This window comes from Aegilops tauschii, chromosome 2 (assembly GCF_002575655.3).
Source record: "Aegilops tauschii subsp. strangulata cultivar AL8/78 chromosome 2, Aet v6.0, whole genome shotgun sequence".
Lineage (NCBI taxonomy): Eukaryota > Viridiplantae > Streptophyta > Magnoliopsida > Poales > Poaceae > Aegilops > Aegilops tauschii.
The window spans coordinates 37,449,588-37,475,576 of NC_053036.3; the positions used below are offsets into that span (position 1 = coordinate 37,449,588).

Genomic DNA, 25,989 nt, shown 5'->3' on the forward strand with positions numbered 1-25,989 from the left:
CAGTTGATGTCCCCGCGTGGGCTGTTCCTGGGCCAGCTGTCCTTGGGCTGCTACTCTGGGGGCAAAATCCAAAGCCTCTGGATCGCTGATATGGATTACCGTCGGATCACGTACTAACGTTCGTGATTCTGCTCTGTGTCCATCTCCTACCCCACCCAAACCCTTCTCCTTCCCGCACGGCCGCTCCCCACCCTGCTCGCATCCCGGCCTAGGGTGAGACCTGGTGCGCCGCCACTGTAGTCGTCGTCGCACACAGAGAGGGCATGGGCGATCTATCTGGTCACATCGGCGGCAGCGGCCGCCACGCTAGGTACGCTGCCGCGACCACCTCTAACGATGTCAATCCTTCTCAATCTGACGCGATACATTAGTAGAAAAAGGGCCTATTGCCTTGGTTCGTAAGGCCCTTCTGTCCCGGTTTTTAAACCGGGACTAAAGGGTCGTTACTAATGCCCTAGGCCTTTAGTCCCGGTTCTTACATAAACCGGGACAGATGGGCCTCCACGTGGCCGGTGCAGCGAGCTCAGGCAGGAGGGCCTTTAGTCCCGGTTGGTGGCACCAGCCGGGACCAATAGGCATCCACGCGTCAGCAGGTGGCAAGAGCTGAGGTTTTTTTTTCTGAAAGGTGGTGGTTTAGGGGGTAATTTAGGGTGTGTAAGCTAGCTAACAGAGAGAAGTGTCCTCTCTTATTTCCGTGCTTGGTTTACCAACGCTACTGCTATGCCTAAACATTGATTAGATTAAAGTGGAGGCAACATCTTGTGCATGTCGAAAGTAATATTAATCCTAACTTGATCAAGTTTGGATTAGTACTACTTTCGACATGCACCACATGCTTGTTGCCTTCACTGCAATCCAATCCATGTTCATTTCACCCACTGATATATAATAACTCTTCATGCCCGCATCATGCATCATCATAATAATAAGTCCTACTAATCATCATCATACAACTTCTACTCGTTATTAATAACAAGTCATACGATCATCATCCTCATAGTCATCGAACCAACCCTACTTAATTGTTCTAGGCACATGATCATCAGTATTAGGTAGGACCTAATTACCCTCTTTAAGATAAAATAGTATAAAACAATATAGACCCTGACTCTCCATTATGAAGAATGGAGATCATCTTGTCTCCAATTCTTGCGCTTAGCTTCCTTTTGCTTCCAAGAACCTCCTTACTATTGTCCATACATTTTTTCCATTCCTTGATTTTCATGTCTCCACTTCTTTTAGAAATCCGGTATGGACAGTTCAGATTCGTACAATGATCTGGACGTATGTTCAAAACATCAAGACGACCACTCTGATACATCAGATGAGGCACACAATCCTCTAGGATTATCTGTTGAAAAACATAGTAATAACTTCATAGTTAGCAATAATGTACTAGTTTTAGAAGTATGCAAAAGATGCACGGATGTCGTAATAGTAAAAAATCTTACCAGGGTATCTCCATAGTAGTTACCGTAGTTCAACACGTGCACTAGTGGCACGTATTGACCATAATGTGGAGGAGTTTTACAATAGATATTGTAATTCTCAAGATCAGTACAAAATCCGACCAGATGAGTTTTCTCCTTATAAGTTAACTCAGAGCCATCGATGTAGTAGGTTCTGTCTACCATGTTCCGCACATTGTTTGAACAATCAAAATAAGCTGTCAATGGAAATAAGTTGTCAACTATTTTAAAATGAACAATATAAATTAGCTAATAACTATGTTTGAGAAACTCACATAGCGGTAGAATTGGAGGCGTATCAACAAAGACCCAAATGTCCATATTGTCTTGCTCGATGTCAGGATCACCAAGATCCATGGTGACAAGCATACCCTCATCAAAACCATACATCTTGCAAAATGCTTCCCAATTTTTGCAACCAAAATGGGTTACGCTCTCAGAATTATACAGATTTACTTCAAAATCCATATCATGATGGGTCCTTAGGTGAATTTTCTTTGTTTCCATACTTTCATGGTCTTGAAAACTCATCCTCTGCAAGACGTAGTGTCTTGCATGGCATGGCATAAGCTAGTAGAATTGTAAAAGATGAAAAGTACACGTTGAAATAGTTGAAGTCGTGCTTAATTACGAAAAAATAACACTTGTCGTCGTTGCGTACCGTTTCAACATCGAAGGTCTCCTCTAGCTTAATGCTGAAGCGCCGATCTTCGTCCAGGTGAGGCCTGTCGCACATACCTCGGTCGTCGTGGCACCAGTCGCACTGCCCCGGGAGACTTTCGTCGTCCGAGTACGGCATTTCCTATGTTCATAATTCAAATATTAAACGTCTACAATTAAATATATGTACTAAAAAACCTAAGTTAGATCATTATTATTCATCACGGGTTGACTATCGGTCTGTCGAGTCTTTTCTTGAAAACACTCATCTCACATGGTGTACATATTCGACCGTCGGTGATGGTAGCTCCTCCTTTCATCCCCGAGTGCATTACACCAAGTTGTCTAGCACACGTGAATAAAGGAGAAGCTACCCCCACGACAACAGTCTGGATTCTTCGTCCTCTCATATATATATATGGTTGGAGACTCTCCCTCACTGATTCCTCTCTGACATTTGCGACCGTCGGTGATGGTATCTCCTTCTATCATTCCCGAGTGCATTACACCAAATTCTCTAGCACACGGGAACGAAGGAGAAGCTACCCCCACGACAACAGTCGGGATTCTTCGTCCTCTCATATATGGTGGAGACTCGACAGACTTAAAGTCAACTCGAGGACTCATATTATAGGACTCATATTGACATGGAGATTTGGCTGGTCTCACCTCGAGGTCGGAGAGGGGTCGGTGACGGCGACGATGGCGCGGATGATGGAGGGGGCTCCTAGATTTCTGTAAAAACAAAAACCCTATAAGCTATCAAGTAATCAAATGCATACGCCTTGCATAGTGCTCTCCAATTTTAGCATTCAAAGTAGGAGTACTTTTCCAATTTGAGCATTCAATAAGCAAAACCAAATCGTAAAATAAAGTAGTATTCAAATCGTAAAACCAAATCTCTTGCGTCCGTACATCGTCGGATATTATCACTAATACTCCTCGAATACTATCATACATATAGCATCGCTAATACAGCTAGAACCGTAGCGCCCGACGGATATCGGCGCGGGCGGTGGACACCCAAAGAGAAGGAACCATCATAGGATCATAGCTCGAGTGAGATCCCTGAAGAACCTGCCAGGTATTGTCGAACCTGCCCTCCAATGCAACGCTGTAGCGACGAACGTGCTCGTCCTCCTCGCTGACACGGTGACGTACCACCTCCGAAGTGTCCGGAAGCCTCGGCACCGTCACTGGCTCACGCGACCGCCACCAAACAAGGATCGGGTCAACGACGGGCTGGCTCCTCACCAACCTACGCCCCCGGGAAGGTAGCACCTCCCAATACCAGCCAGGCGGAGCCCAGTCCCGGACATGGCCCCTCTGATCAAGCCGGCCTCCTCCGCCGAGTCGACGACGAGGATGCGGGATAGGCATCGTCGACGCCGATGCGGGAATAATTGCTTGAACTAAAAAAATAAACTAGTTCTATTAATTTTATTGCTAAAAATAAACTACTTCTATAGTAAAATAAAGTAGTTTTTATTAAATCAACTAGTTCAACTACTAAGCACTTACTATAAATAAAATAAAATAGTACTTACTAAAAATAAACTACTTCTATAGTAAAATAAAGTAGTTTTACTAAATCAACTAGTTCAACTACTTAGCACTTATTATAAATAAAATAAAGTAGTACTTACTAAAAATAAACTACTTCTATATATAGTAAAATAAAGTAGTTTTATTAAATCAACTAGTTCAACTACTAAGCACTTACTATAAATGAAATAAAGTAGTACTTACTAATTAAAAATAAACTAGTTTAACTAGTTCTATTATTTTTCTAACTAATTATATTAAACACTTTCTTTTCTTATTTTCCTTTTTCCTCTGCTGCTTTTTCTTCTAAATATGAACATATACATAAATGACTTTGATCATACACAATTTTCCTATACATACACAATATGAACATATACATAAATTGACAAAGAAAATTCTATGAACAAAAAAATCATTTAAATTCTATGAACAAAATTACAACAAAAAAATCATAAAAATTCTATGAACAAAATAAAAATTCTACGAACAAAATTACAACAAAAAAATCATAAAAATTATATGAAAAAATTGACATATTCTTTGCATATATATGAACATACAAACATTTGCATATTCAACAATAATATCACCCAAAAAATCTATGAACAGAAAAAAAAATTCTAACTTTTGCATATTCATTTATGAACAAATTACAACAACTCAATTAACTACACATCTAAATTAACTACACATCTAAATTAACTACACATCTAAATTAGGAAAATTCATATGAGCTCACTGCGCAAGGGGGCGGCGATCGACGAGGAGGCAGGGCACGGGAGTGATGGTGAGGGGCGCGGCGACGGCGACGGTGAGGGGCGCGGCGACGAGCGACGAGGAAGCAGGGCGCGGCGACGGCGACGGTGAGGGGCGCGGCGACGGGCGACGAGGAGGCAGGGCCGGCGGCGTCAGGGGCAGGGGGCGCGGGACGGCGACGGCGTCTAGGCAGCACGGGACGGCGTCGGGGCTGCGCGGGACGGCGTCGGAGGCAGGTCGACGACGGTGAGGCGCAGAGGGGCAGCGTGGCGGCGTCATCGGGGCGGGGAAGACGAACTGAATGAAAATTTTCACAAGTGCTAGTTATATAGACGAAGCATTGGTCCCGGTTCGTGATAACAACCGGGACGAATGCAACCTTTAGTACCGGTTGGTGCCACCAACCGGGACCAAAGGCCTCTTTTCAGCAGCCCAAAGGGCGGGAAGCAAAGGCCTTTGGTACTGGTTGGTGGCAACAACCGGGACTAAAGGGCGGCATTGGTACCGGTTGGTTCCACGAACCGGTACCAACGCACACCTTTAGTCTCGGTTGGTACCACCAACCGGGACCAAAGGCCTTGCACAGCGGGGTGGTGGTGGGAGTTTAGTCCCACCTCGCTAGTTGAGAGGGGCACGCAGTGGTTTATAAGCCCCACTGCCGCACCCCTCTCGAGCTCCTCTCCATTGCAGGCTTACGGGCCTAATTGTCACTGCTATGACTGATGGGCCTACTGGGCCTTCTGCGGGCCTGAATCCTGGCCCATGGATGGGTTTCTAGTCGTATTCAGGCAGTGGTGGCCCAGTAGATGGCATATTTTTTATTTTTTCCTTTTTTTTGTTTTCTTTTTTGCTTTATTTATTTTGTTTTGTTTCTACTTACAACAAAAAACTTATTTATTTTATTTTATTTTCTTTCTCATTACTTATTTATTTTACTTTATGATAATTCTTTTTGCTATTAAAGTTTCTAAAAAAAGTTATTTATGAAAATTCTTTTTGCTTTTAATGTTTTTGAACAGAAAATACTTTGATAATTTTAGTTGCATCAATTTTATATAATTTTAGTTTCAATAATACTAGAGGTTGCTTATAATGTTTTGAACAGAAAATACTTTGATAATTTTAGTTTCATAAATTTTATTTATGTTACTAAAGTTTATTTTATTTTGTTTCTACTTATATATTTTATTAAATTTATATTATTTTGTTTCTAATTACTTATTTATTTTATTTTATGATAATTCTTTTTGCTATTAAAGTTCGTAACAAAAAAGTTCTTTATGAAAATTCTTTTTGCTTTTAATGATTTTGAACAGAAAATACTTTGATAATTTTAGTTGCATCAATTTTATATAATACTAGAAGTTTATCTTCAGTGTTCAAAATGCACCATTCAAAGCCATATCATCAATTTTTAACCCTTTCTGACTTCATTTGTTATTTTTCATGCATTTACTGATTTTTTTTAGGTATAAAACCCTGAAATTGAAAAGCATTTCAATTGAACTCTGAAAAGGTTGAAAGTTGGCATGGTATCATCATTTCATCCACATAGCATGTGCAAGAAAGTTGAGAGGGTTACGGCAAAAACTGGATGCACTTTGTGTACAAAACGTACAATCTCTTTCGAAGTATCAGGATTTCATACGGAAACTCGTCTGTTACAAAGGGATTTCATTTTTTTAAACTTATTTGAACTCCTAACTTTTTGTGTGTTCAAAATGCACCATTCAAAGCCACATCATCATTTTTCAACCCTTTCTGACTTCATTTGTTATTTTTCATGCATTTACTGATTATTTTGAACTATAAGACCCTGAAATTGAAAAGCATTTCAAATGAACTCTGAAAAGGTTGAAAGTTGGCATGGTATCATCATTTCATCCACATAGCATGTGCAAGAAAGTTGAGAGGGTTACGGAAAAACTGGATGCACTTCGTGTACAAAACGGACAATCTCTTTCGAAGTATCAGGATTTCATGCAGAAACTCGTCTGTTACAAAGGGATTTCTTTTTTTAAAACTTATTTGAACTCCTGACTTTTTGTGTGTTCAAAACGCACCATTCAAAGCCACATCATCAATTTTCAACCCTTTCTGACTTCATTTGTTATTTTTCATGCATTTACTAATTATTTTGAGCTATAAGACCCTGAAATTGAAAAGCATTTCAAATGAACTCTCAAAAGGTTGAAAGTTGGCATGGTATCATCATTTCATCCACATAGCATGTGCAAGAAAGTTGAGAGGGTTACGACAAAAACTGGATGCACTTCGTGTACAAAACGGACAATCTCTTTCGAAGTATCAGGATTTCATACGAAAACTTGTCTGTCACAACAAGCATTTCAAATGAACTACGAAAAGGTTGAAAGTTGGCATGGTATCATCATAATAGTTGTGGATAGAAAGTCTTCACTTTTTCTTCGCTTGTGTCCTTTCCTTATTGCGCCGTAACCATGGATAATCTTCATCATTTATCAGGATGCTTGGGTCAGTCTTGACTTTGAAGGGAGGAATTTCATGAAACATTTCATAATCTTCGGACATGTCTGTCTTGCCCTCCACTCCCACGATGTCCCTTTTTCCTGAAAGAACTATGTGGCGCTTTGGCTCATCGTATGATGTATTCGCTTCCTTATCTTTTCTTTTTCTCGGTTTGGTAGACATGTCCTTCACACATAGATAACCTGTGCCACATCATTGGTTAGGACGAACGGTTCGTCAGTGTACCCAAGATTGTTCAGATCCACTTTGTCATTCCGTACTATGGGTCTACCTGTACCCCGCCTCCTGACAGATTGACCCATTTGCACTTAAACAAAGGGACCTTAAAATCATGTCCGTAGTCAAGTTTCCATATGTCCACTATGTAACCATAATATGTGTCATTTCCCCTCTCGGTTGCTGCATCAAAGCGGACACCGCTGTTTTGGTTGGTGCTCTTTTGATCTTGGGCGATCGTGTAAAATGTATTCCCATTTATCTCGTATCCTTTGTAAGTCAATACAGTCGAAGATGGTCCCCTGGACAACGAGTACAGCTCATCAGAAACAGTGTTGTCACCTTTGAGACGTGTTTCCAACCAACTGCTGAAAGTCCTGATGTGTTCACATGTAATCCAGTCGTCGCACTGCTCTGGGTGTTTGGAGCGCAGACTGTTCTTGTGTTCATCGACATACGGGGTCACCAAGGTAGAGTTCTGTAGAACTGTGTAGTGTGCTTGAGACCAAGAATATCCGTCCCTGCATATTATTGAGTCCCCTCCAAGCGTGTCTTTTCCAGTCAGTCTCCCCTCATACCGCGATTTAGGGAGACCTATCTTCTTAAGGCCAGGAATGAAGTCAACACAAAACCCAATGACATCCTCTGTTTGATGGCCCATGGAGATCCTTCCTTCTGGCCTAGCGCGGTTACGGACATATTTCTTTAGGACTCCCATGAACCTCTCAAAGGGGTACATATTGTGTAGAAATACGGGGCCCAGAATGACAATCTCGTCAACTAGATGAACTAGGACGTGCATCATGATATTGAAGAAGGATGGTGGGAACACTAGCTCGAAACTGACAATACATTGCACCGCATCACTCCTTAGCCTTGGTATGATTTCTGGATCGATCACCTTCTGAGAGATTGCATTGAGGAATCCACAGAGCTTCATAATGGCTAATCGGACATTTTCCGGTAGAAGCCCCCTCAATGCAACCGGAAGCAGTTGCGTCATAATCACGTGGCAGTCATGAGGCTTTAGGTTCTGGAACTTTTTCTCTGGCATATTTATTATTTCCTTTATATTCGACGAGAAGCCAGTCGGGACCTTCATACTAAGCAGGCATTCAAAGAAGATTTCCTTCTCTTCTTTGGTAAGAGCGTAGCTGGCAGGACCTTCATACTGCTTTGGAGGCATGCTGTCTTTTTCGTGCAAACGTTGCAGGTCCTCCCGTGCCTCAGCTGTATCTTTTGTCTTACCATACACGCCCAAGAAGCCTAGCAGGTTCACGCAACTTCGTCACGTGCATCACGTCGATCAAAGAGCGGACCTCTAGATCTTCCAGATGGATGCGCGTCCCTCAGCGTCATTCAGAACAGCTAGTCCGTCGGGACCCTTTCCAAAGATTACGTATAAATCATTGACCATAACAAGTACGTGATCACCGGTACGCATGGCGGGCTTCTTCCGGTGATCTGCCTCACCTTTGAAATGCTCGCCTTTCTTTCGACATTGATGGTTGGTCGGAAGAAATCGACGATGGCCTAGGTGCACATTCTTCCTGCATTTGTCCAGGTATATACTTTCGGTGTCAGCTAAACAGTGCGTGCATGCATGGTATCCCTTGTTTGTCTGTCCTGAAAGGTTACTGAGAGCGGGCCAATCGTTGATGGTTACAAACAGCAACGCGTGTAGGTTAAATTCCTCCTGTTTGTGCTCATCCCACGTGCGTACACCGTTTCCATTCCACAGCTGTAAAAGTTCTTCAACTAATGGCCTTAAGTACACATCAATGTCGTTGCCGGGTTGCTTAGGTCCTTGGATGAGAACTGGCATCATAATGAACTTCCGCTTCATGCACATCCAAGGAGGAAGGTTATACATACATAGAGTCACCGGCTAGGTGCTGTGGTTGCTGCTCTGCTCCCCGAAAGGATAATGTCATCCGCGCTTAAACCAAACCATACATTCCTTGGGTCACGTGAAAACTCAGCCCAGTACTCTCTCTCGATTTTTCTCCACTGCGACCCGTCAGCGGGTGCTCTCAACTTCTTGTCTTTCTTACGGTCCTCACTGTGCCATCGCATCAACTTGGCATGCTCTTTGTTTCTGAACAGTCGTTTCAACTGTGGTATTATAGGAGCATACCACATCACCTTCGCAGGAACCCTCTTCCTGCAGGGCTCGCCGTCAACATCACCAGGGTCATCTCATCTGATCTTATACCGCAATGCACCGCATACCGGGCATGCGTTCAAATCCTCGTACGCACCACGGTAGAGGATGCACTCATTAGGGCATGCATGTATCTTCTGCATCTCCAATCCTAGAGGGCATACGACCTTCTTTGCTGCGTACGTACTGTTGGGCAATTCGTTATCCTTTGGAAGCTTCTTCTTCAATATTTCTAGTAGCTTCTCAAATCCTTTGTCAGGCACAGCATTCTCTGTCCTCCACTGCAGCAATTCCAGTACGGTACCGAGCTTTGTGTTGCCATCTTCGCAATTGGGGTACAACCCTTTTTTATGATCCTCTAACATGCGATCGAACTTCAGCTTCTCCTTTTGACTTTCGCATTGCGTCCTTGCATCGACAATGACTCGGCGGAGATCATCATCATCGGGCACATCGTCTGGTTCCTCTTGATCTACAGCAGCTTCCCCCATTGCAGCATCATCGGGCACGTCGTCTGGTTCCTCTTCATCTTCAGCAGCTCCCCCCGTTGCAGCATCACCGTATTCAGGGGGCACATAGTTGTCATCGTCCTCTTCTTCTTCGCCGTCTTCCATCATAACCCCTATTTCTACGTGCCTCGTCCAAACATTATAGTGTGGCATGAAACCCTTGTAAAGCAGGTGGGTGTGAAGGATTTTCCGGTCAGAGTAAGACTTCGTATTCCCACATTTAGGGCATGGACAACACATAAAACCATTCTGCTTGTTTGCCTCAGCCACTTCGAGAAAATTATGCACGCCCTTAATGTACTCGGAGGTGTGTCTGTCACCGTACATCCATTGCCGGTTCATCTACAAGCATTATATATAATTATGTGTGTCAAAAGTAAGAAAATCAGACAAGTATCTATCTAAAGTAAGAAAATCAGAAAGAAGATAAGAACAAGAGGCTCACCACGGTGGTGCCGGCGACGAGGTTGGCACGGGCGATCGACGGCGGTGAAAACGGGGACGGGGCGTGACGGACCGCTAAACCTAGACAAATCTCGGGAAAAATGGAGCTCCGAGGTCGAGTTTCGAGAGGAGAAAGCTTAACTAGTGTGGCTCGGGCATTTCATCGAACACCTCATGTGCATAGGAGGTGAGCTAGAGCACCCAATGCCCTCACCCTCGCCGGCCAGCAAAAAACAGAGCACTGTGGAGTGCTCTGCTGCGACGATGGGGTATATATAGGCAACTTATTTGTCCTTGTTCGTGGCAGGAACCGGGACTAAATCCCCCCTTTTGTACCGGTTCTAGGCACGAACCGGTACCAATGGCTGTGGGCCAGGAGCGTGGCCCATTGGTCCCGGTTCGTGCCTAGAACCGGGACAAATGGATCCAGACGATCCGGGACCAATTCCCACGAGGCCCCGGCCGGCCCCCTGGGCTCACGAACCGGGACTAATGCCCCCCATGGGTCCCGGTTCGTGAAGAACCGGGATTAATGGGCTGGCCAGGCCCGAACCAAAGCCCTGTTTTCTACTAGTGATGTCTTCCTCCTCGCCACGCATGCCGGCGCGCTCAACCTACGTTGACCTCAAGCGGCGGTGACCACCACGGCTAGCCATCAGGTCCGGCAGCGGCGGCGGAATAATCGGCGTCCCTCAGCGCGCTGCCGCCCAAGACAGCCTCCGTCCTACTAGGCTACCACACTCCCTCCACGTCCGCCGTGCCTTCCCTACAGGCGCAACTCACCTCTCTCCCTTTGATCTTCGACTATTGCTGTTCACTGCAAGGTATTATTTATCAAAAAGGCTTCTGCCCCGTTTTATATATAAAGCACAGATCAACATCACCCGGTACAAACACACGTCACCACAACACACGCACACACCTAAGGCAGGATACATAAGCACTGAGCACAGCAACACCACCCCTAGCACTATCGTGAAGAGACGAAGCCGCATACGACGAACCATAGGCTCCAAGACGGCGCCTTCAGAAAGGATACGACACCAGAGCGCCGCCATCGCCCGATCCGAGGATCAGAGTTTCCCCTCGAGCCACACGAAGGACAGTGAGAGCCGCGACGACGCCTTCAAGAAGGGACCGAGCTTTGCTGCCGCCGGTCCGTCCGAAGATAGAACAGGTTTTCACCCCGAACAACACTCACCGCCACCGATCGCCACACCCCGGCTACCACGCCGCCTACAAGGCCATGGCAGCCGGGCAGCACCAAGCCACGGGCTCAGCCCAAGAGCACCGCGCAACCACCACCCCAAGGGCCACTGCCCCGGCATCCGAGACCTAGACACCATCTCACCCAAGATCCGCCGCTACCCCGACCAAAGAGATGAGAGGAAAGATCCTGACTTTCCCACCCCTGGACATCACCACTGCGGAGACCCAATAGGCCGGCCAAAACGGGCCTCCATCGACTCGTCCTGCCGCACCGGGCGCGGGACGAGCTCGGTCCTGCTACACCATGTGTGAGACGAGGTCGGTCCTGCTGCACCGTGCACGAGACAAGCTCGGTCCGACGACACCGTGTGCGAGACGAGGTCGGTCCCGCCGCACCGGGCGCGAGACGAACGATGGACCACAGCTGGGAGAGGGCCAGCCCTTCGACAGAAGTAGAGCACGGACGACAAGGAGATGAAGCGAAGATCGACACGGTCCGACCGCAGACGAGCCGACGACGGAGTAGAGCCGGCCGTCGCCGCAGGCAGAGCCGCCGAACCACCGTGTAGCCACCGCGCCGCTGGACGGCCGCCGCATGAACCATACAACACAGCGGCCGCCCACAGCCGGAGCAGCAACCACGTCGGGCCACTGCCCCAACCTGCACCGCCCGCCAGATTCCAGCCGTGAGACCCGGCCGGGCATGCAACCACCCGAAGCCGCTGCTCCGCCGCCACCATCCGCCCCGAGAGAACCAACTAGAGCTGGAGAAGACTGACGAAGGTCTTCCCCAGCCGCCCGCAACCCACCGACGCCCAGATCTGATCCAGGACGCGGTCAGGGGCACGCAGCTGCCGCGTTGCGGCCCGCAGCTGCCAGGACGCCGTCGTGCCGCGGCACGTCGCCAACTGGAGCCGCCGCCGCAGCGCCGCCAGGCCCCGCGCGCGCCCGACGCCTCTGACAGGCAGGCCACCCCGCGTCGCCCGCATCCGAGGGGTGGAGGAAGAAGCCCCTGCCGCCAGCCACCGCAGGGGCTTTGCCCTGGCGGCTCCGGCCGGCGGCGGCGTGGGGATGAGCAAGGGAGGGGGCTAGAGACGGGGGACGGCGGCACCACCCGAGTCGCCCGCGGGGGAGGCGGCGGAGCGGTGAGGAGGTGGGAGGATTGAGCACGATTGAGAATCCTCTCGCAAGGTATTATTTTAATGTCGAAGGTTCAGGTTTGTACTATCTAATAGCTCTGGCACTAGATGATGGCATTCTTCTCTGTTTCTCTTTCTGTTGCTGCAGTTTCTTTTTATTTTTAACTTGATTCTTCTCCTTTTCAGACTTCATTATTTAGCGGCTTTTATTAATATTGTAGATGACTTGACAATGTAGCTGCAAACTCACAAGGTTACTAGCGTTAGCAAAATGGATCACCAGGAGTATTTTTTTTACAGTTTTATGCACGTGAACCAGGGGTAATTATGTCATGCTTTCCATAGTCCAGACACCAAATGTGAGGGTAATTTTAGAATTGCGTTCGTGTTCATAGCAAAGTTGATCTTAAGTCCACATCTTTTTATTATATGGTGCACCATATATATTTATGCCGTTGCTCTTAACAAAAACAGGTTCCTATACAAGTACATAGGAATCTTGAATGCAGCGACGGCATAAGATCATTCGGGCCAGCAAAATTCGTGGCCTCAGCTCGCCTATCAGGTGGTTTGTTGTTTACTGAACTTGACAGGTACATCCTCGGTCCAAAAAAGCATGTCCCAAGCTTGTTTCTCAAACGAAAGTATCTAGTACTAACTTGGTGGTAGATACATTCATTTGAGGTACAAGTTTTTTCGGCCGGAGGGAGTATCTCTTTTATGGACCTATGGTTTTGTGGCCTGAATGCATGAACAAATTGTGAAACAGCATTTTGTTTTATATACCTCTTTCCTTGCATTAACTTGATTGGTTTTACTGGCAGTGAAAAATGTATGTGAATTGTCATAAGAATGAGAATTAGTGTTGTCAGTCAGACCTTGTAGAAAACGAGCTGGATACAGTAACTTTTACGGTTGAAGGGTCAGTTATGAGTTGATAATTTTTTCTTCCATTAAAAGTTGTGTTTCATTGTAGAGATTTTTCTCTATCTGTGTGCAATTTGAGGTTCGAAAGCTCATCCCTGCATGTTAGTCTCATTACGCTTAGCTTTTTGTCAGACCTGATAGACAGCCTTGTGTTGAGGATCAAGAGTTTGGTTTTGTGCGTAACATGTTCATTGCAGTTGTTGAAGAGAGATACAAAGATGCAGGTAATGTTTATGTGTTTTGATGACCTTGTCTTGATGCATCAATGCCCTAGAAACAATGGATGATATTTGGCTATTTGATAAGGATTTCATACAGTTCTGTGTTCTCAAGATGTTTCAATTATTTTTTCTGCTGGAAGGCGAGGACTGTTGTGTGCTGTAAAACTAGCTCCAGTTTGTGCTGTACAAATGAGCAAAGAAAAAAAACTGTCACCTGATTCGACATGAACATGTAAATCACATCCAAGAAATTGATATTGTGTACTGTCCTTATAATATAAGTGGCTTTATCTAAAATCTACCTAGTATTGTTAAATTAGTGTTGATTTGTCTTTTCTGTCCTGCAGCAACATGGAAGGACAAACTACTGAGGCTGATGTCTAAACGGAAGAACTAGCCCTGAAAGGTTCTTAACTCGGTACTCTATTTCTATCATATTGTCGCCCCTTTGCAGAATTGTGATGGGCCCCACCCCTCAATAGAGCGGCTGCTTTGTACTGCGTAAATATAAAAAGGTATCCTGAACCCCACTATTCGATGGAGATGATTGATCGCGATGGTTCGATGTAACAAGACGTATATATTCCAAGGCCCTGAGAAGTAACTTATGTAAATTCAGACTAATATTCAGAAAATAAGAAGTAATCTATGTACGTTCCATCCTATGTCTGACTGGCGCCAACGGTAGTCTCGACCCTCATTGAATCTTGCGTTTCGATTTAAAAAGGGTAATATATTTAGGTCTATATCGCTGGAACTGTGTATTTTCATATTTGACACACCTTTTAAACTTAACTAGCTGTATGCCCGTGCGTTGCCACGGAGCAATAAAATATATAATCAAACAACTTATTTTTAGAAGTGCATGCTCATGCCGGCTGAAATAATGCTATGTCATTCCCGTCCACACATCATCATATTGTCTCTGAACCTCTCATCTTCGCCGCTTCACCCCACATCTCTCTGTAGCAGTTTTTCATCGTGTTCTAAATATCCCCATCATATTATCACTACATGTAGATCTTATTTCTCAAACTTCAAGTTTTTTTCCCAATGTCATTTGGCAAAGATTTAGTAATGCCTTAATGCAGCAATATACTGGAAATGTGTAGTATAATGATATGATGGTGATATGAAAATTACCTGATTCATGCTAGTACACTGAGCGCTTCATCCACATTTTAGGCAACGTGGCTAGACACACCCATATGATCCACCAAATGAAGAGGGATTTTCTGTACTTTGTTTTTTCTTTGCCTCGCTCCTCGACATCCTCCTTTTGCATCTCCTCCCCTCCACTGTTATGTGCCATCACGAGCCTCCTATAGAAATAAAACATATAGAGAGAAGGATGTCTTTACTCTATACCATTTTGCTTATGTGGCTGCTACCACCACCGTAGCTTTGAGAAAACACACATATTGTTCTTACTATACTCACACATGGACACGAGGAATATTTTTAGTATTGGAAGCATAGCTTTAAAATCTTCTCTTACAATCTTAGATGACCAAGCCAATTACATGCCTAGGAAGTAACCCTTATCTCATCTGCACAGACCAATGCATAAAGTAAACACATTCACTAATAGGCTAAACTATATAATAAAATCTTATGAAAACTAAATATAAGGAGAGATGCATTGCATGCTAAGTTGGAACATAAGGGTACAATGGGAAGGGAGCTTACAGAGTAGACAAGGTAATTGTACATATGAAAACTGGCGAATCTAATGTATACATAATACCATATAAAGATGTATGTAAAATCAATAGGCTCCCTCCACCCTGAGAAGAAATAAATGAAGTCACAGGATGCTCCAAAAACCGAGGATAGTGAAAACTAAAAGCATCATGCTATAGGCATCCATCAAAGATGGAGAGGAATATATAGGTGCCTATAGACACAACCAATACAGCTAGTGGTAATTATCAAACATATCTGAAATAATTCATAGAATTTGACTGAATTCCCGGAAAGAATACATGCCCGAGTTATCTATCAATTAAGTGAACTTATGTGTCGCCCTAACAAGTGGATCTAGCTTTTCACCCTCCAAATATATTTTACCAAATTGCCTCAAGCCGAACCGTTCTGACACAAATATGCATGGCCATGGATCAGCTATACATGCCTGATGTGGCCCAGTGGCTTCATCTTTCGTATTCTCCTCTGACTGAACATTGGCGCCCCTACCCACCATTGCCTGTGTGCACCTCTACCTGCTACTTATGAAGTACGGCCACACTTCCAACATTCGCCTAAGCACCATGCTCGCCATTGCCTGTTCCAAGTCTGGCCTCGACACACACGCTTGCAGTATGTTCGGCGACACATGAACAGCCCTTGCCAAGCCTACCCTTACCCATCCATGAGCCCCTACTAAACTCGTAGCCGGCCAGCATGTGCCCTACTGCCACGACGCGGACAGAGAGAGGAGACAAAGGAAGGTCACTGCGAGAGAGGGAAATGAGATAGGCGAGAGGAAAGAGTGCTTACCTACGACCGACGCCCACGCCGATGTTAGTGGCTCTTGACCTGTACCACGTTCCTTAAACGATGCAACTCTTGCGCTTGCCCTCGTCTCCTCACCCACCTCCTTCTCCTTCCCATCGCCAGCGTCCGTGGGAAAAGTAGACGGGGAACTGCAGGTAGTGACCTGCGGCGGCGGCAGGAAGTGCAGAACGTCGAGGCAACGGCAACAAGGAAGGCACTACACTTCAGATCGGAGGGGTGGTTGTTGCGGCGGCAGTGGCATGCGTCAATCGGCGGAGGCCTGGGCACGATCATTCGTGGGGTGTAGGGCAGACCGGTTCAGTAGGGAAGAAAACTGAATAAGAAAAACCGGTGGGAGGAAGGACGTGGGGAGATGGTCAACCAAGAGAAGTAGAAAACCAGAAAAATCGTGCGGGGAAGCGATGGACAGAAAAATCGGTGGGAGGAGGTATCGATAGCATCACGACGTTATTATACATCTGTCATCCTTAATAGTAGAGATTATTATACATCTGTCATCCTTAAATTTAGGACAGTAAAACCGAGCCTATTCCCAGCCTTCCCACACCCTCTATTTCTGGTTTCTGGCCGCCTGTTTTACAGATTTGAGCTTTTCTAGCCATTCGATCTCCATCACTCGCTTGATCTGAGTTTTCCGGTTGATTGGGGCTATGCGATTCGATCCCAGTGCCCACTTTCTCGCCATGCAGGCCGTCGAGCTCAGCCTATGTTAACATCGAGCGGCGGGGACCCCCACGGCTAGCCATGACGCCCGGCAGCGGCGCCGCAAGAATCGGCATACCTAAGCGTGCCGCCGCCCAATACAGCCTCCGCCCTACCACATTCCCTCCACGTCTGCCATGCCTTCCCTACAGGTACAACTCAACTGAACTCTCTCCCTTACTCTAAAATGCCTAGGAGAGGAAGTTATGTCTTCAGAACAACATGACACAGGATTGATCTCATAATACAAGGCGTCAACAGTGCCTTCAAATACACTCGAAAAAGAAAAAAAAATATTGAATCGTGTGAACTCCATAGTATCTACAATTATTAACACTATGTATGTGATTGGTTTTTTTCTATTGATTCTTGCTCTTTTGCAAAATGTCGGACAGAGCTTTTTGTTTAGCTTAACATAGAAATGTTGAAAGACACCTCGATTATGTCACAGGAATTATGCCTTGGTCTTGCGCATTTAACTCCAAGGGGAAACCGTATCCACGGAATCTCCAGAACCAGTTGTCTAACCAGGTTAACTAAACATTATGCATTTCAATTTTTTATTTTATGTTTTCATTACTCATTTGTTGTTACAATCTTTACTCTTTGAAATTAGTACATAAACAAATTTCTTCTTGATTTGCTGCGCGGAAACCATATATTTGAAGCTGGCATGCACAACAAGGGTGATTATGTGCCTCTTCAAGTCATCCACTGTCACATTAATACTTTTCTAGCATTGGATTGAACTTTACACAGTAGTTGATAATGCTACCTCCAGAGATGTATGTGTTTCCTTGATTTTTTAGACTGATGCTCACTAGTAGAAAACAGGGTTTTGGTCACAGGGCAGTTTTCACATTAGTCCCGGTTCAGTCACGAACCGGGACTAATGTGAGCATTTATCCCGGTTCGTGCGGCTAAAGCATTAGTCCCGGTTCACCTGGGCCCTTTAGTCCCGGTTCGTGCCACGAACCGGGACTAAAGGGTGTGATGCCCATTAGTACCGGTTGGTGGCACCAACCGGGACTAAAGGTCTAAACCTTTAGTACCGGTTGGTGGCACCAACCGGTACTAATGGGCTTTGAGGCATTAGTACCGGTTCATGGCACGAACCGGTACTAAAGGTCCTGTCGGGGATATACCACGCGGTATGACCCGGCCGGACTTGGCGCTTCACCGTGACCCGCCGGAGGACTGGCGACTCACGGGTCTGGCGGCTCACTGTCAGACGACTCACAAGCCTGATGACTCACGGATGACCCCGACGGCGGGTCAGATAGAAGACTAGGCCCAAGGCCCAGAAGGCCGGCTCATGTGATGGTGGGCCGGCTTAAAAGGAAAGGGATGACGAATATTTCCTTTACGCGGAAGCAAGACCCGGACTTGTATTCAACTTGTAAGAAAAGATAGACTAGTTCTAGTCCTACTAGGACTCCGCATGTAACCCGCCCCTCTAACTAATATAAGGAGGGGTAGGGCACCTCAAAGAGGGACAAGTAACAAGAAACAATCTCTAGGGCTAGACACCGAGAGCCGGTTCCCGGCGACTCTCCCGTGATCATAATGAGACCTAGCCTCAAACAGCATGTAGGGTTGTCACCGGATGATGTTTCCCGGGGCCCGAAGCTGTCTAAATCCTTGTCTTGTGTTGCGTCTCTCGATTCCGATCAACCCCTCTCAAGCTACCGCATAGATGCGTTGGCCTCACGACTAAGTCCTCACACTAGGACATCTGCCGTGACAATTCCACGACAGTTGGCGCCCACCGTGGGGCTAGCGCACGGTGGTGTTGAGTTCTTGGAGGGATTTCTTCAAGGGATTGAGAAGTTTGCAATTTACCGGATGAAGATGAGCCGGTTTGTAAGGATCTGCATCAAGTGCAAGTTTACCAGATGGAGATAAAAATAATTAGGGTTTGATGTTCTGTGCGCCGCCGGCGACGCGACACGATCCGTCGACAGGAGATCCGTTTTCGTTTCTACACCGAGTCCTACAAGCTGTCAAATTGTACTTTCGATCGAATCCGACAAAAGAAATCTGCTGTCCGATCGGCCGAGTTCCGCAAATTCCGGCCGCTGGATTACAGGTTCAAGCCCCGAGGAATCAGGCACTACTACTCGCTAAGTACTGGAGTACTAGTCTTATTTCTATACACTACGTCCGGTGCTTTTGACTCTACTTTTTCTATTCTACGTGAGATTTACTTAAGGCCGACCAGAATATCAGTACATACATGCTCACGGAGATTTGATGGATAAAATTGATTGCTATATCAAGAGCCACTACCACCCGGACGTGGAGACGACGACGACTCGGGAACTGATACAACCGTGGTCTGACCAGCGGGCCACCTGCTATTGCCGGACCACGAGCGCACAAGTCACCTTCAGTCGCCAACACAGTCGCAAGCCGCCCGGACGGCCCGCCTCTGTCGCAACGCCCGAGCTGACCCTATTCCAAGTCTCTGTCTATGGTCAACGGCTGCAACTGTGCCAAATTGCCTTGGCGGCGCAGCTTTGCCGCCGTGGGCCGTCTCATGCAAGAGCTGCCCTTGCCTCACTACGAGTTGTCTACATCCGCCACTTCAAATCAAAGTCAAATGCGGAGCCGTCACCTGTCGCGGCTGTCTCTGAGGCTACAACTTGCCATTTGCTTAAGCCGCCATAGCGCCCCTCCTTGCTGGTCCTCATCTGCCCTGCGCCGAAACGCCGCCAGAGAGCCGCCATCTCATGTTGAGCCGCCGCCGCCGCTGCAGCTGAAACCTGCCGCGTCGCTTTCGTCTTCTGCTAGGGGCTGCGCTGAGTCGCCCTTGACCGAGCGGCTTCGCTTTCACCTCTCCAAGCCGCCTTTGCCAGGTCACTCGTCGCGCCTCGCCTCGTCCGGTCCATCGACCGCGGACTCGTCAGGACCCCGCGTCACCCGGCCCCGCTGGGTCGAACCGCCTGGCTGCCTCCGAGAGCCGCCTTTACCAACGCCATCAGACAGCTTCGGCGTCAGCCACCCGGCCTTGCGGCCGTCTCTGATGTGGCCCACCTCGGCCGGATCACCGCGCGCTCATGTCAACCTATGGGTGTCAGCTACCACTACGCCTCGCCCCCGGCTGCGCTCCTGCATGCTCACCTGAAGATTGCTGGCTGCTGGCCTGAAGAAAGGAAAGTGGGAAGCTGACTGGGAGTTGAAAAGAAAGTTGCAGCCCCGTGAGTTCTCCAGATCGGCCTCCCACATTATCCGAAGTCAGAAGATAATTTTAGTATTACTTTACAAAGTACTATTAGTACAAGCACGGGGCAAACCTTCAGAAAAAGCAATGCTACTTATAGCAACCAACAGTTCGGATGCAACCAGAAGGGAACGCTGGAAATTTTCTGACTGGCCCTGAATCGCCTCCGCCTTGCCGCCTGGCCTTCTGCACCGACCATGCCAGAGATGAGAAGAGACCGGTTGAAAGAAAGGTCAAGTGGCCGGGTGCTAAAAAAAATCAGGGGAGAGTGGCTAAGTTGCCATTGCAAGTACTGGAAGTTGATTCGTGGAACGGACCATCCATCCAAGTTTATATTTTATTAAAATATTGTTTTCATCAAAGAACAATCACTACAAGGATTCTGGTCTATTGCAACAAAATTTATTGCTACAACAAGGTTTGTTGCAATAAAACGCAATATTACCACAAATTCTCCGGTTGTGGTAATAGGCCGCACATGTTGCCATAACCTAGTTTGGTCACGATAAATACTAAATTTGTTGCAATAGAGGCCTCATATTGCAACGAAGTATGTCGGCGTTGCAATATGGTAGTGGTATTGCGATGAGAAAATTCCGTTGCACGAGGGCAGTCATTTTGTTGTAATAGAGACTAAGCTATTGCAACGTCAGCGTGATGTTGCATTAGTTGCACATATTGTTCCAAAAGAGTGGCTACCTATTGCAACAAACTGCATCGGCATTGCAATATGGTAGCGATATTGCGACAAACAAATTCCATTGCGCGAGACAGTCATTTTGTTGTAATAGAGACTAGGTGTTTCAACAGAATAACTATTTGTGGTAATATTCGGAATATATTGCAATACCGGTGTGACTTTGCATTAGTTACAAGTTAAATAGTGGGAAAATATATTATTTGAATTTATAGATATTAAGTTATGATTTTGCAAGCTTTTAGGACTAATTAAATATTTTTAATCGTACCAATTTGAATTAACCAAAACAGTGCAAAAGTTTATAAATGGATAGAACACACTTTCTTGATAGGAATACATATTTAATTTGTTAAATTTGGATTTGAAAATAGGCAAGTTGTTGCCATTTTAAAACTATGGTGTTTTCTGCCAAAAACATGGACCTGCCAGATGGAACTCGAAAATAGAGGGTCCCTGGTTTGAAAATTGCCAGATCCAGATCTGGAGCTGAATCTGACCGAGGACTTCTTTAGCCGCAGCCACTGAATTGCAGGCCCGGGGACTCGCTGGGGCTGACAGGCGTGGGTGACATCCACGGCGACCTCCAGGGGTGATGACAAGTGGGGCCGGCCAGCGCGTAGTAAACCCAAAAAAATTTGCAGGCTTTCGCTTGGGCAGGAATTCGAATGCCCATCCACCATGTTGCAGATCAAGGTTCAGACCACTGGGCTGTGCATGTATTTGTCAAATTTTACTTGTATTCTTACAGCAAATTAAAGAATAGGTTGTTTTTGACAAATATGTGATATGCCAATAAGTAAATCTCAAAACTAAATTGGTTCGGTTGATAATTTACGTAGTTGAATCTCTATGCTTTTTGTTTAAGAAAAAACGACATGATTATGTTGGACCTACTCTAGCGCGGTGGACCCTGACGCCATACTGTCCAGACTAGTGGGACTTGCCTTGCTGACAACGGGGCCACGCACCGAATGGCCATTAAAACAAGGGAAAAGCTTTCAAAAAGCCGGCCGATTTTACGCATCTGTCCGTCACGCCCTACACCGTCCCATGACACTGATCACAACTTTTATGTTGGGCGTGTGTTCACACGGGGATACTGCCTTTTCAGTTACATGGCCCTGCACGCAGCGTTTACGCCACTGTGTCTTTGAATTTCAGCGCTTCGCATGATACTAGCCAGCTAATACTAGTAAGCTAGTAGGACAGAAGTAGCTTCTGCTCCTTCCCCATGGCCGACCACACGTTGCTTCTGCCATGGCCGGTAAGTGTCATTGATGTTGCGAGCGCGTGGATGGTTGTTCGGCGAGCCAGCCCGTGATGCTGCAACGACGACGAGGCGATGTTGAGGACGCTCCTGCAATCGCAATGCCGTTGATGTTGTGACAACAACGCCGGTCATGTTGCAACCGTAATGCTGATGATATGATGCGACATGTCGTTGCAAAGGGCCATAGTAAAGGGGCCCGGTGGCGGAGGCTAACCTCGACGGTCTTGCAAACGGTGGCAAGCGACAACTATGCCCTGAAGTTTCGGCACATCATCTTCATTGCAAAAGTTTCAGCAACATTACCTATTTTGCAAAAAAAAATCCGTAACATCACCGATATTGAAAATGGTGAAGACAAAAATAATAATTCTGCAACACAACTTCTATTGCAAAGGCTCACTGTGTGGTGGTCATGTGTGCCCGCCGGCGGTGGCCATCGGTCGTAGCGGTGGCGGTCCAAAGGATGTAGTAGAGACAACAACTTGCTGCAGCAGAATGAGGGAGTGCGCAGAGCCGAGGAGAGATGAGACGAGATGGAGGCCGCGCGCTGGGAGAGGAAGGAGAGATGAGACGAGACGACAAAGACACGTTAGAAGGCAGACGTATGGATTAGAGCTATAGGGAGATGGAAGAGACACGCCAGGATACGTGGCAGCCGAACGAGCCGGCATGTTTCTTTCTAGAAATCAGTCGGTTGATTCTAACAGTTTTCCTTTCTTTTAAGGAAAAAATAAAGAAAGAAATAATAAGAAAGAAAAAAGTGTGAGGTAAAGTCTTTTTTTAGACAAGTGTTAGGTGAGGTCTTTTTTTAGGGTAAACTAGGGGCTTTATTCAGGATTCAAAATCTGAGGAATACAAGCAATGTCGAGCAAAACCCCTAGCCACACATGGCGACCCACCGCAAGAGACGCAACTCCTTTAGCTAGCGAGTGGACCTCAAAATTATTCTCCCTAAATTCGAAACGGAAAGTAACCGAATGAAATAAATTTCTACTAAACTGAATTTCCCTGAGGATCGTTTGGTGTTAGGTGAGGTCAGACTCACATTTTGGCGCCCAGAATTTTGTGTAAGCCCGCGAACGATTTCGTTTGGTTTTCAATCTGATAGCCCGCGAATAATAAATCAAGAAGACCCAGGCCGTGAACGCGAAATCCCACCCACCCACCCCCTGAGCTAATCTCTCGCTCGTCTCTCCCTCTTCCCCGCACCACTCCTCACCACCGCCACCACCTACGGCGCCCGATCCGGTCTGATTCCGGCGTCCTCTGGCGGCGCCCAGCACACCACCGTGCCCCCCTCCCAACGCGCCTTCCTCCCATCAGGCCAGATCCGGCGCGCGCGTCCTCCAGCGGCCAAGCGCGACCCTGCCCAGCAGCTAGGGTTTGGGCCAGCACATCGCCGGGCATGGAGCCTCCTCCCGCTGTCTCCTTTCTTCTACAACTTCTCTTCTTCTCCTCTTGATGTGTGCGTGTATTGTGTCAATGAAAGGAATTCAAGGCCATGGCCGGAGAGAGAGGAGCTGCTCCTAGTATAGGACGCCATGGAAGTTTGTCCTTGTTCTGTTCTTTTAAATTTTTTTTTTGTTTCTCTTCCCGATCTAGACATGTTGAAGGCTCTGTTTTTTGCAGGTGTTGCTCTAATGAGGAGAAACTGCTGCAGGACGTCCTCCTCCCCTCCTACCCCCACCTAGGGCTCTCGGAGGAGGCGAAGCAATGGGATAGGCACGTCATGAAGGGCTGCAAGGGAGATATGTCCATCGATTGCCTCAGGTTCTTCTTTGATCGTAGATCGTTTTCCTATGATGCCGACGACAGAATCCCATAATGTATGTCCATTGCCAATCTATGGATTTTACAAAGAAGATTGACTAATTAAGAGCTTAGATGTGTCTGCAGAGGCATAAAAAACATGGTGATCAGAAGGATTTGTACGGGTAAGATGCAAACAGTGCTGGCCTATATTAGCATGCAGTTTTTTTATTGGTTCTTATAATTTATCTGTTTCCCAGCATATATCCCTGATTCTTTCCATCAATTTAGCGGTGAATCACGTCATCCGATTGACTCATATTGCAACAGGGAAAGGCAGATATGCCATGGCCTTTGCCTCCATGTGCCATTGGCCTTTGTGTGTTTCTTTTATTTGGGGGAAAACGAGATTGAGATATAGACTATGAACATCGCAGACTGATAATGTAATTGTCCTTCTGCCCAGATTTTACAAAATTGTATAATGAAGTGCAATACAGGACCCTCGCTATGGAATAATTACTCTTTTATATCTCACTGTCCAGCCTTTGATTCGAGGTAAAAATGGTGCATCGCCTCCCCGTACAAGGTGTCAATTTTATCATCTATTTACCCGGCCAAATCGCATATGCGAAGCTTTTCTTGATGCATAGTTCTGTACCATAGCCTAAGAATCAGAGGTTGATCTATATATGTGATTATTGTTGTCAAGCGATTTGTTTTGTCACAACCACTTTGCTCGTGTTCATGTGTTGGACGCTTGGAGCCCCAGTTAGCCGGTGGCCTCACTGATTTAAGGTGACGCGTGTGTTAAATAGAACTGATGTTGGAGTAATTAAGCTCAAAATATGAACACTGTTATGCTTTCTAAGTTTAACAAAACTCTGTCAGTAAAACTGCTAGGCCTAGGTTGACCTTATAAATGTTATTTGAGCTAATTTCTGTGTGCAGATATGAGGATGTAGGTACGAAGGAGCAGCTAGGCAGTTACTTACAAAAAGGTATTAAGTTTTGCCTACAATTATGTAGTATCATGAATACATGGGTTCACTGAACTTGGGATTTACATATAACCGCACTTCCACTTCTCCCTCTTCTAATTCTCATGTGGTAATTTGTTTGATATTTTTAGGCTTGGGCACTCTCATAAATGGCTCCATTTTTGTTTACCTTCTACTCATCTATAACAAAGATGATTTCTCCATTGCTGTTGAGGTAAATGACCATTCATAATCGTACGTGCGATTTCTACACATTTTTATATGTTCAAAACTGAACATTATCTACAAAGGTGATGCCATGAATTATATGGTACACAGCAGAACAAATCAGTGGTCAATAATCACAACTTCTGTATCTTTTACAAGCATGGGTCCATGTTATATTGTTTGTAGTGCACTGACATGTTATGTTGGACTCATTAACTAGAATTATTATTTTTAATTTCTTGATTGCAGGATACAAAGATCTAGCTCGACTGGACTCTAGATCACGGACAATTTAGTCTTGGCCCTTAATTAGGATGGCTAAATTACATTTGAGTATCATTTGATGGATATTTGCTATGAGAATTATGAATTTTATGAATCTACATATTATATGTATGGTTTTGAATATTGTAATTGAATGCCTGTAATTTTTTTTACGGTTGCAATAGGCTATTATCACAACCCACTTTTGGTTGCCACATGTTAGCACCACGAAAAGTATAAACTGTCGCAATAGTTTCTTGCAAGAAACATTTCACCCGTTGTGATACCTATTTATCACCATCAAAACTAGTATGTTGCAATTTCCTGTTACGACGACCAGAATATTTGTTGCCATAAGCTAAGGCCACAAGCGTAGCGGTTCGTGGCAAAATACCTAATACCATGAAAACAAGAATTGTTGCCATAGTTTATTGTCACAATTGACTATTGCCACGGAAGAGTATGCGCCACAAAATGAGCGTCGTTGGCATAGGTTGTTGCCACAAATGTCTATCGCCACGAGCTATCAGTCGCCATGATTTTTTACATGTTGCATTAAAGATATCTCCACAAAGCAAATTGTGGC

General features: G+C 45.8%; 1 protein-coding gene across 22 annotated transcripts; it reads left to right on the forward strand.

The window, feature by feature from the left end:
* The first annotated feature begins 23,353 nt into the window (after positions 1 to 23,353).
* On the forward strand, positions 23,354 to 25,553 carry LOC109780086 (uncharacterized). Of its 22 annotated transcripts, none has more exons than XR_012201699.1 (6): positions 23,354 to 23,952; positions 24,067 to 24,116; positions 24,398 to 24,489; positions 24,897 to 24,932; positions 25,064 to 25,146; positions 25,389 to 25,553. XR_012201699.1 is itself a non-coding variant. In XM_073507802.1 (6 exons), the coding sequence occupies exons 2-6, from the start codon at positions 23,912 to 23,914 to the stop codon at positions 25,401 to 25,403; spliced, it is 225 nt and encodes a 74-aa protein (XP_073363903.1). In that variant the 5' UTR covers positions 23,354 to 23,729; positions 23,812 to 23,911; the 3' UTR covers positions 25,404 to 25,553. The 22 variants fall into 22 exon arrangements, 2 of the variants coding, with proteins under 2 accessions (XP_073363903.1, XP_073363902.1); XR_012201700.1 differs by having other exon boundaries at positions 24,079 to 24,116; XR_012201693.1 differs by having other exon boundaries at positions 23,354 to 23,729; positions 23,812 to 23,952; positions 24,079 to 24,116; positions 24,398 to 24,932.
* The last annotated feature ends 436 nt before the right edge of the window (positions 25,554 to 25,989 follow it).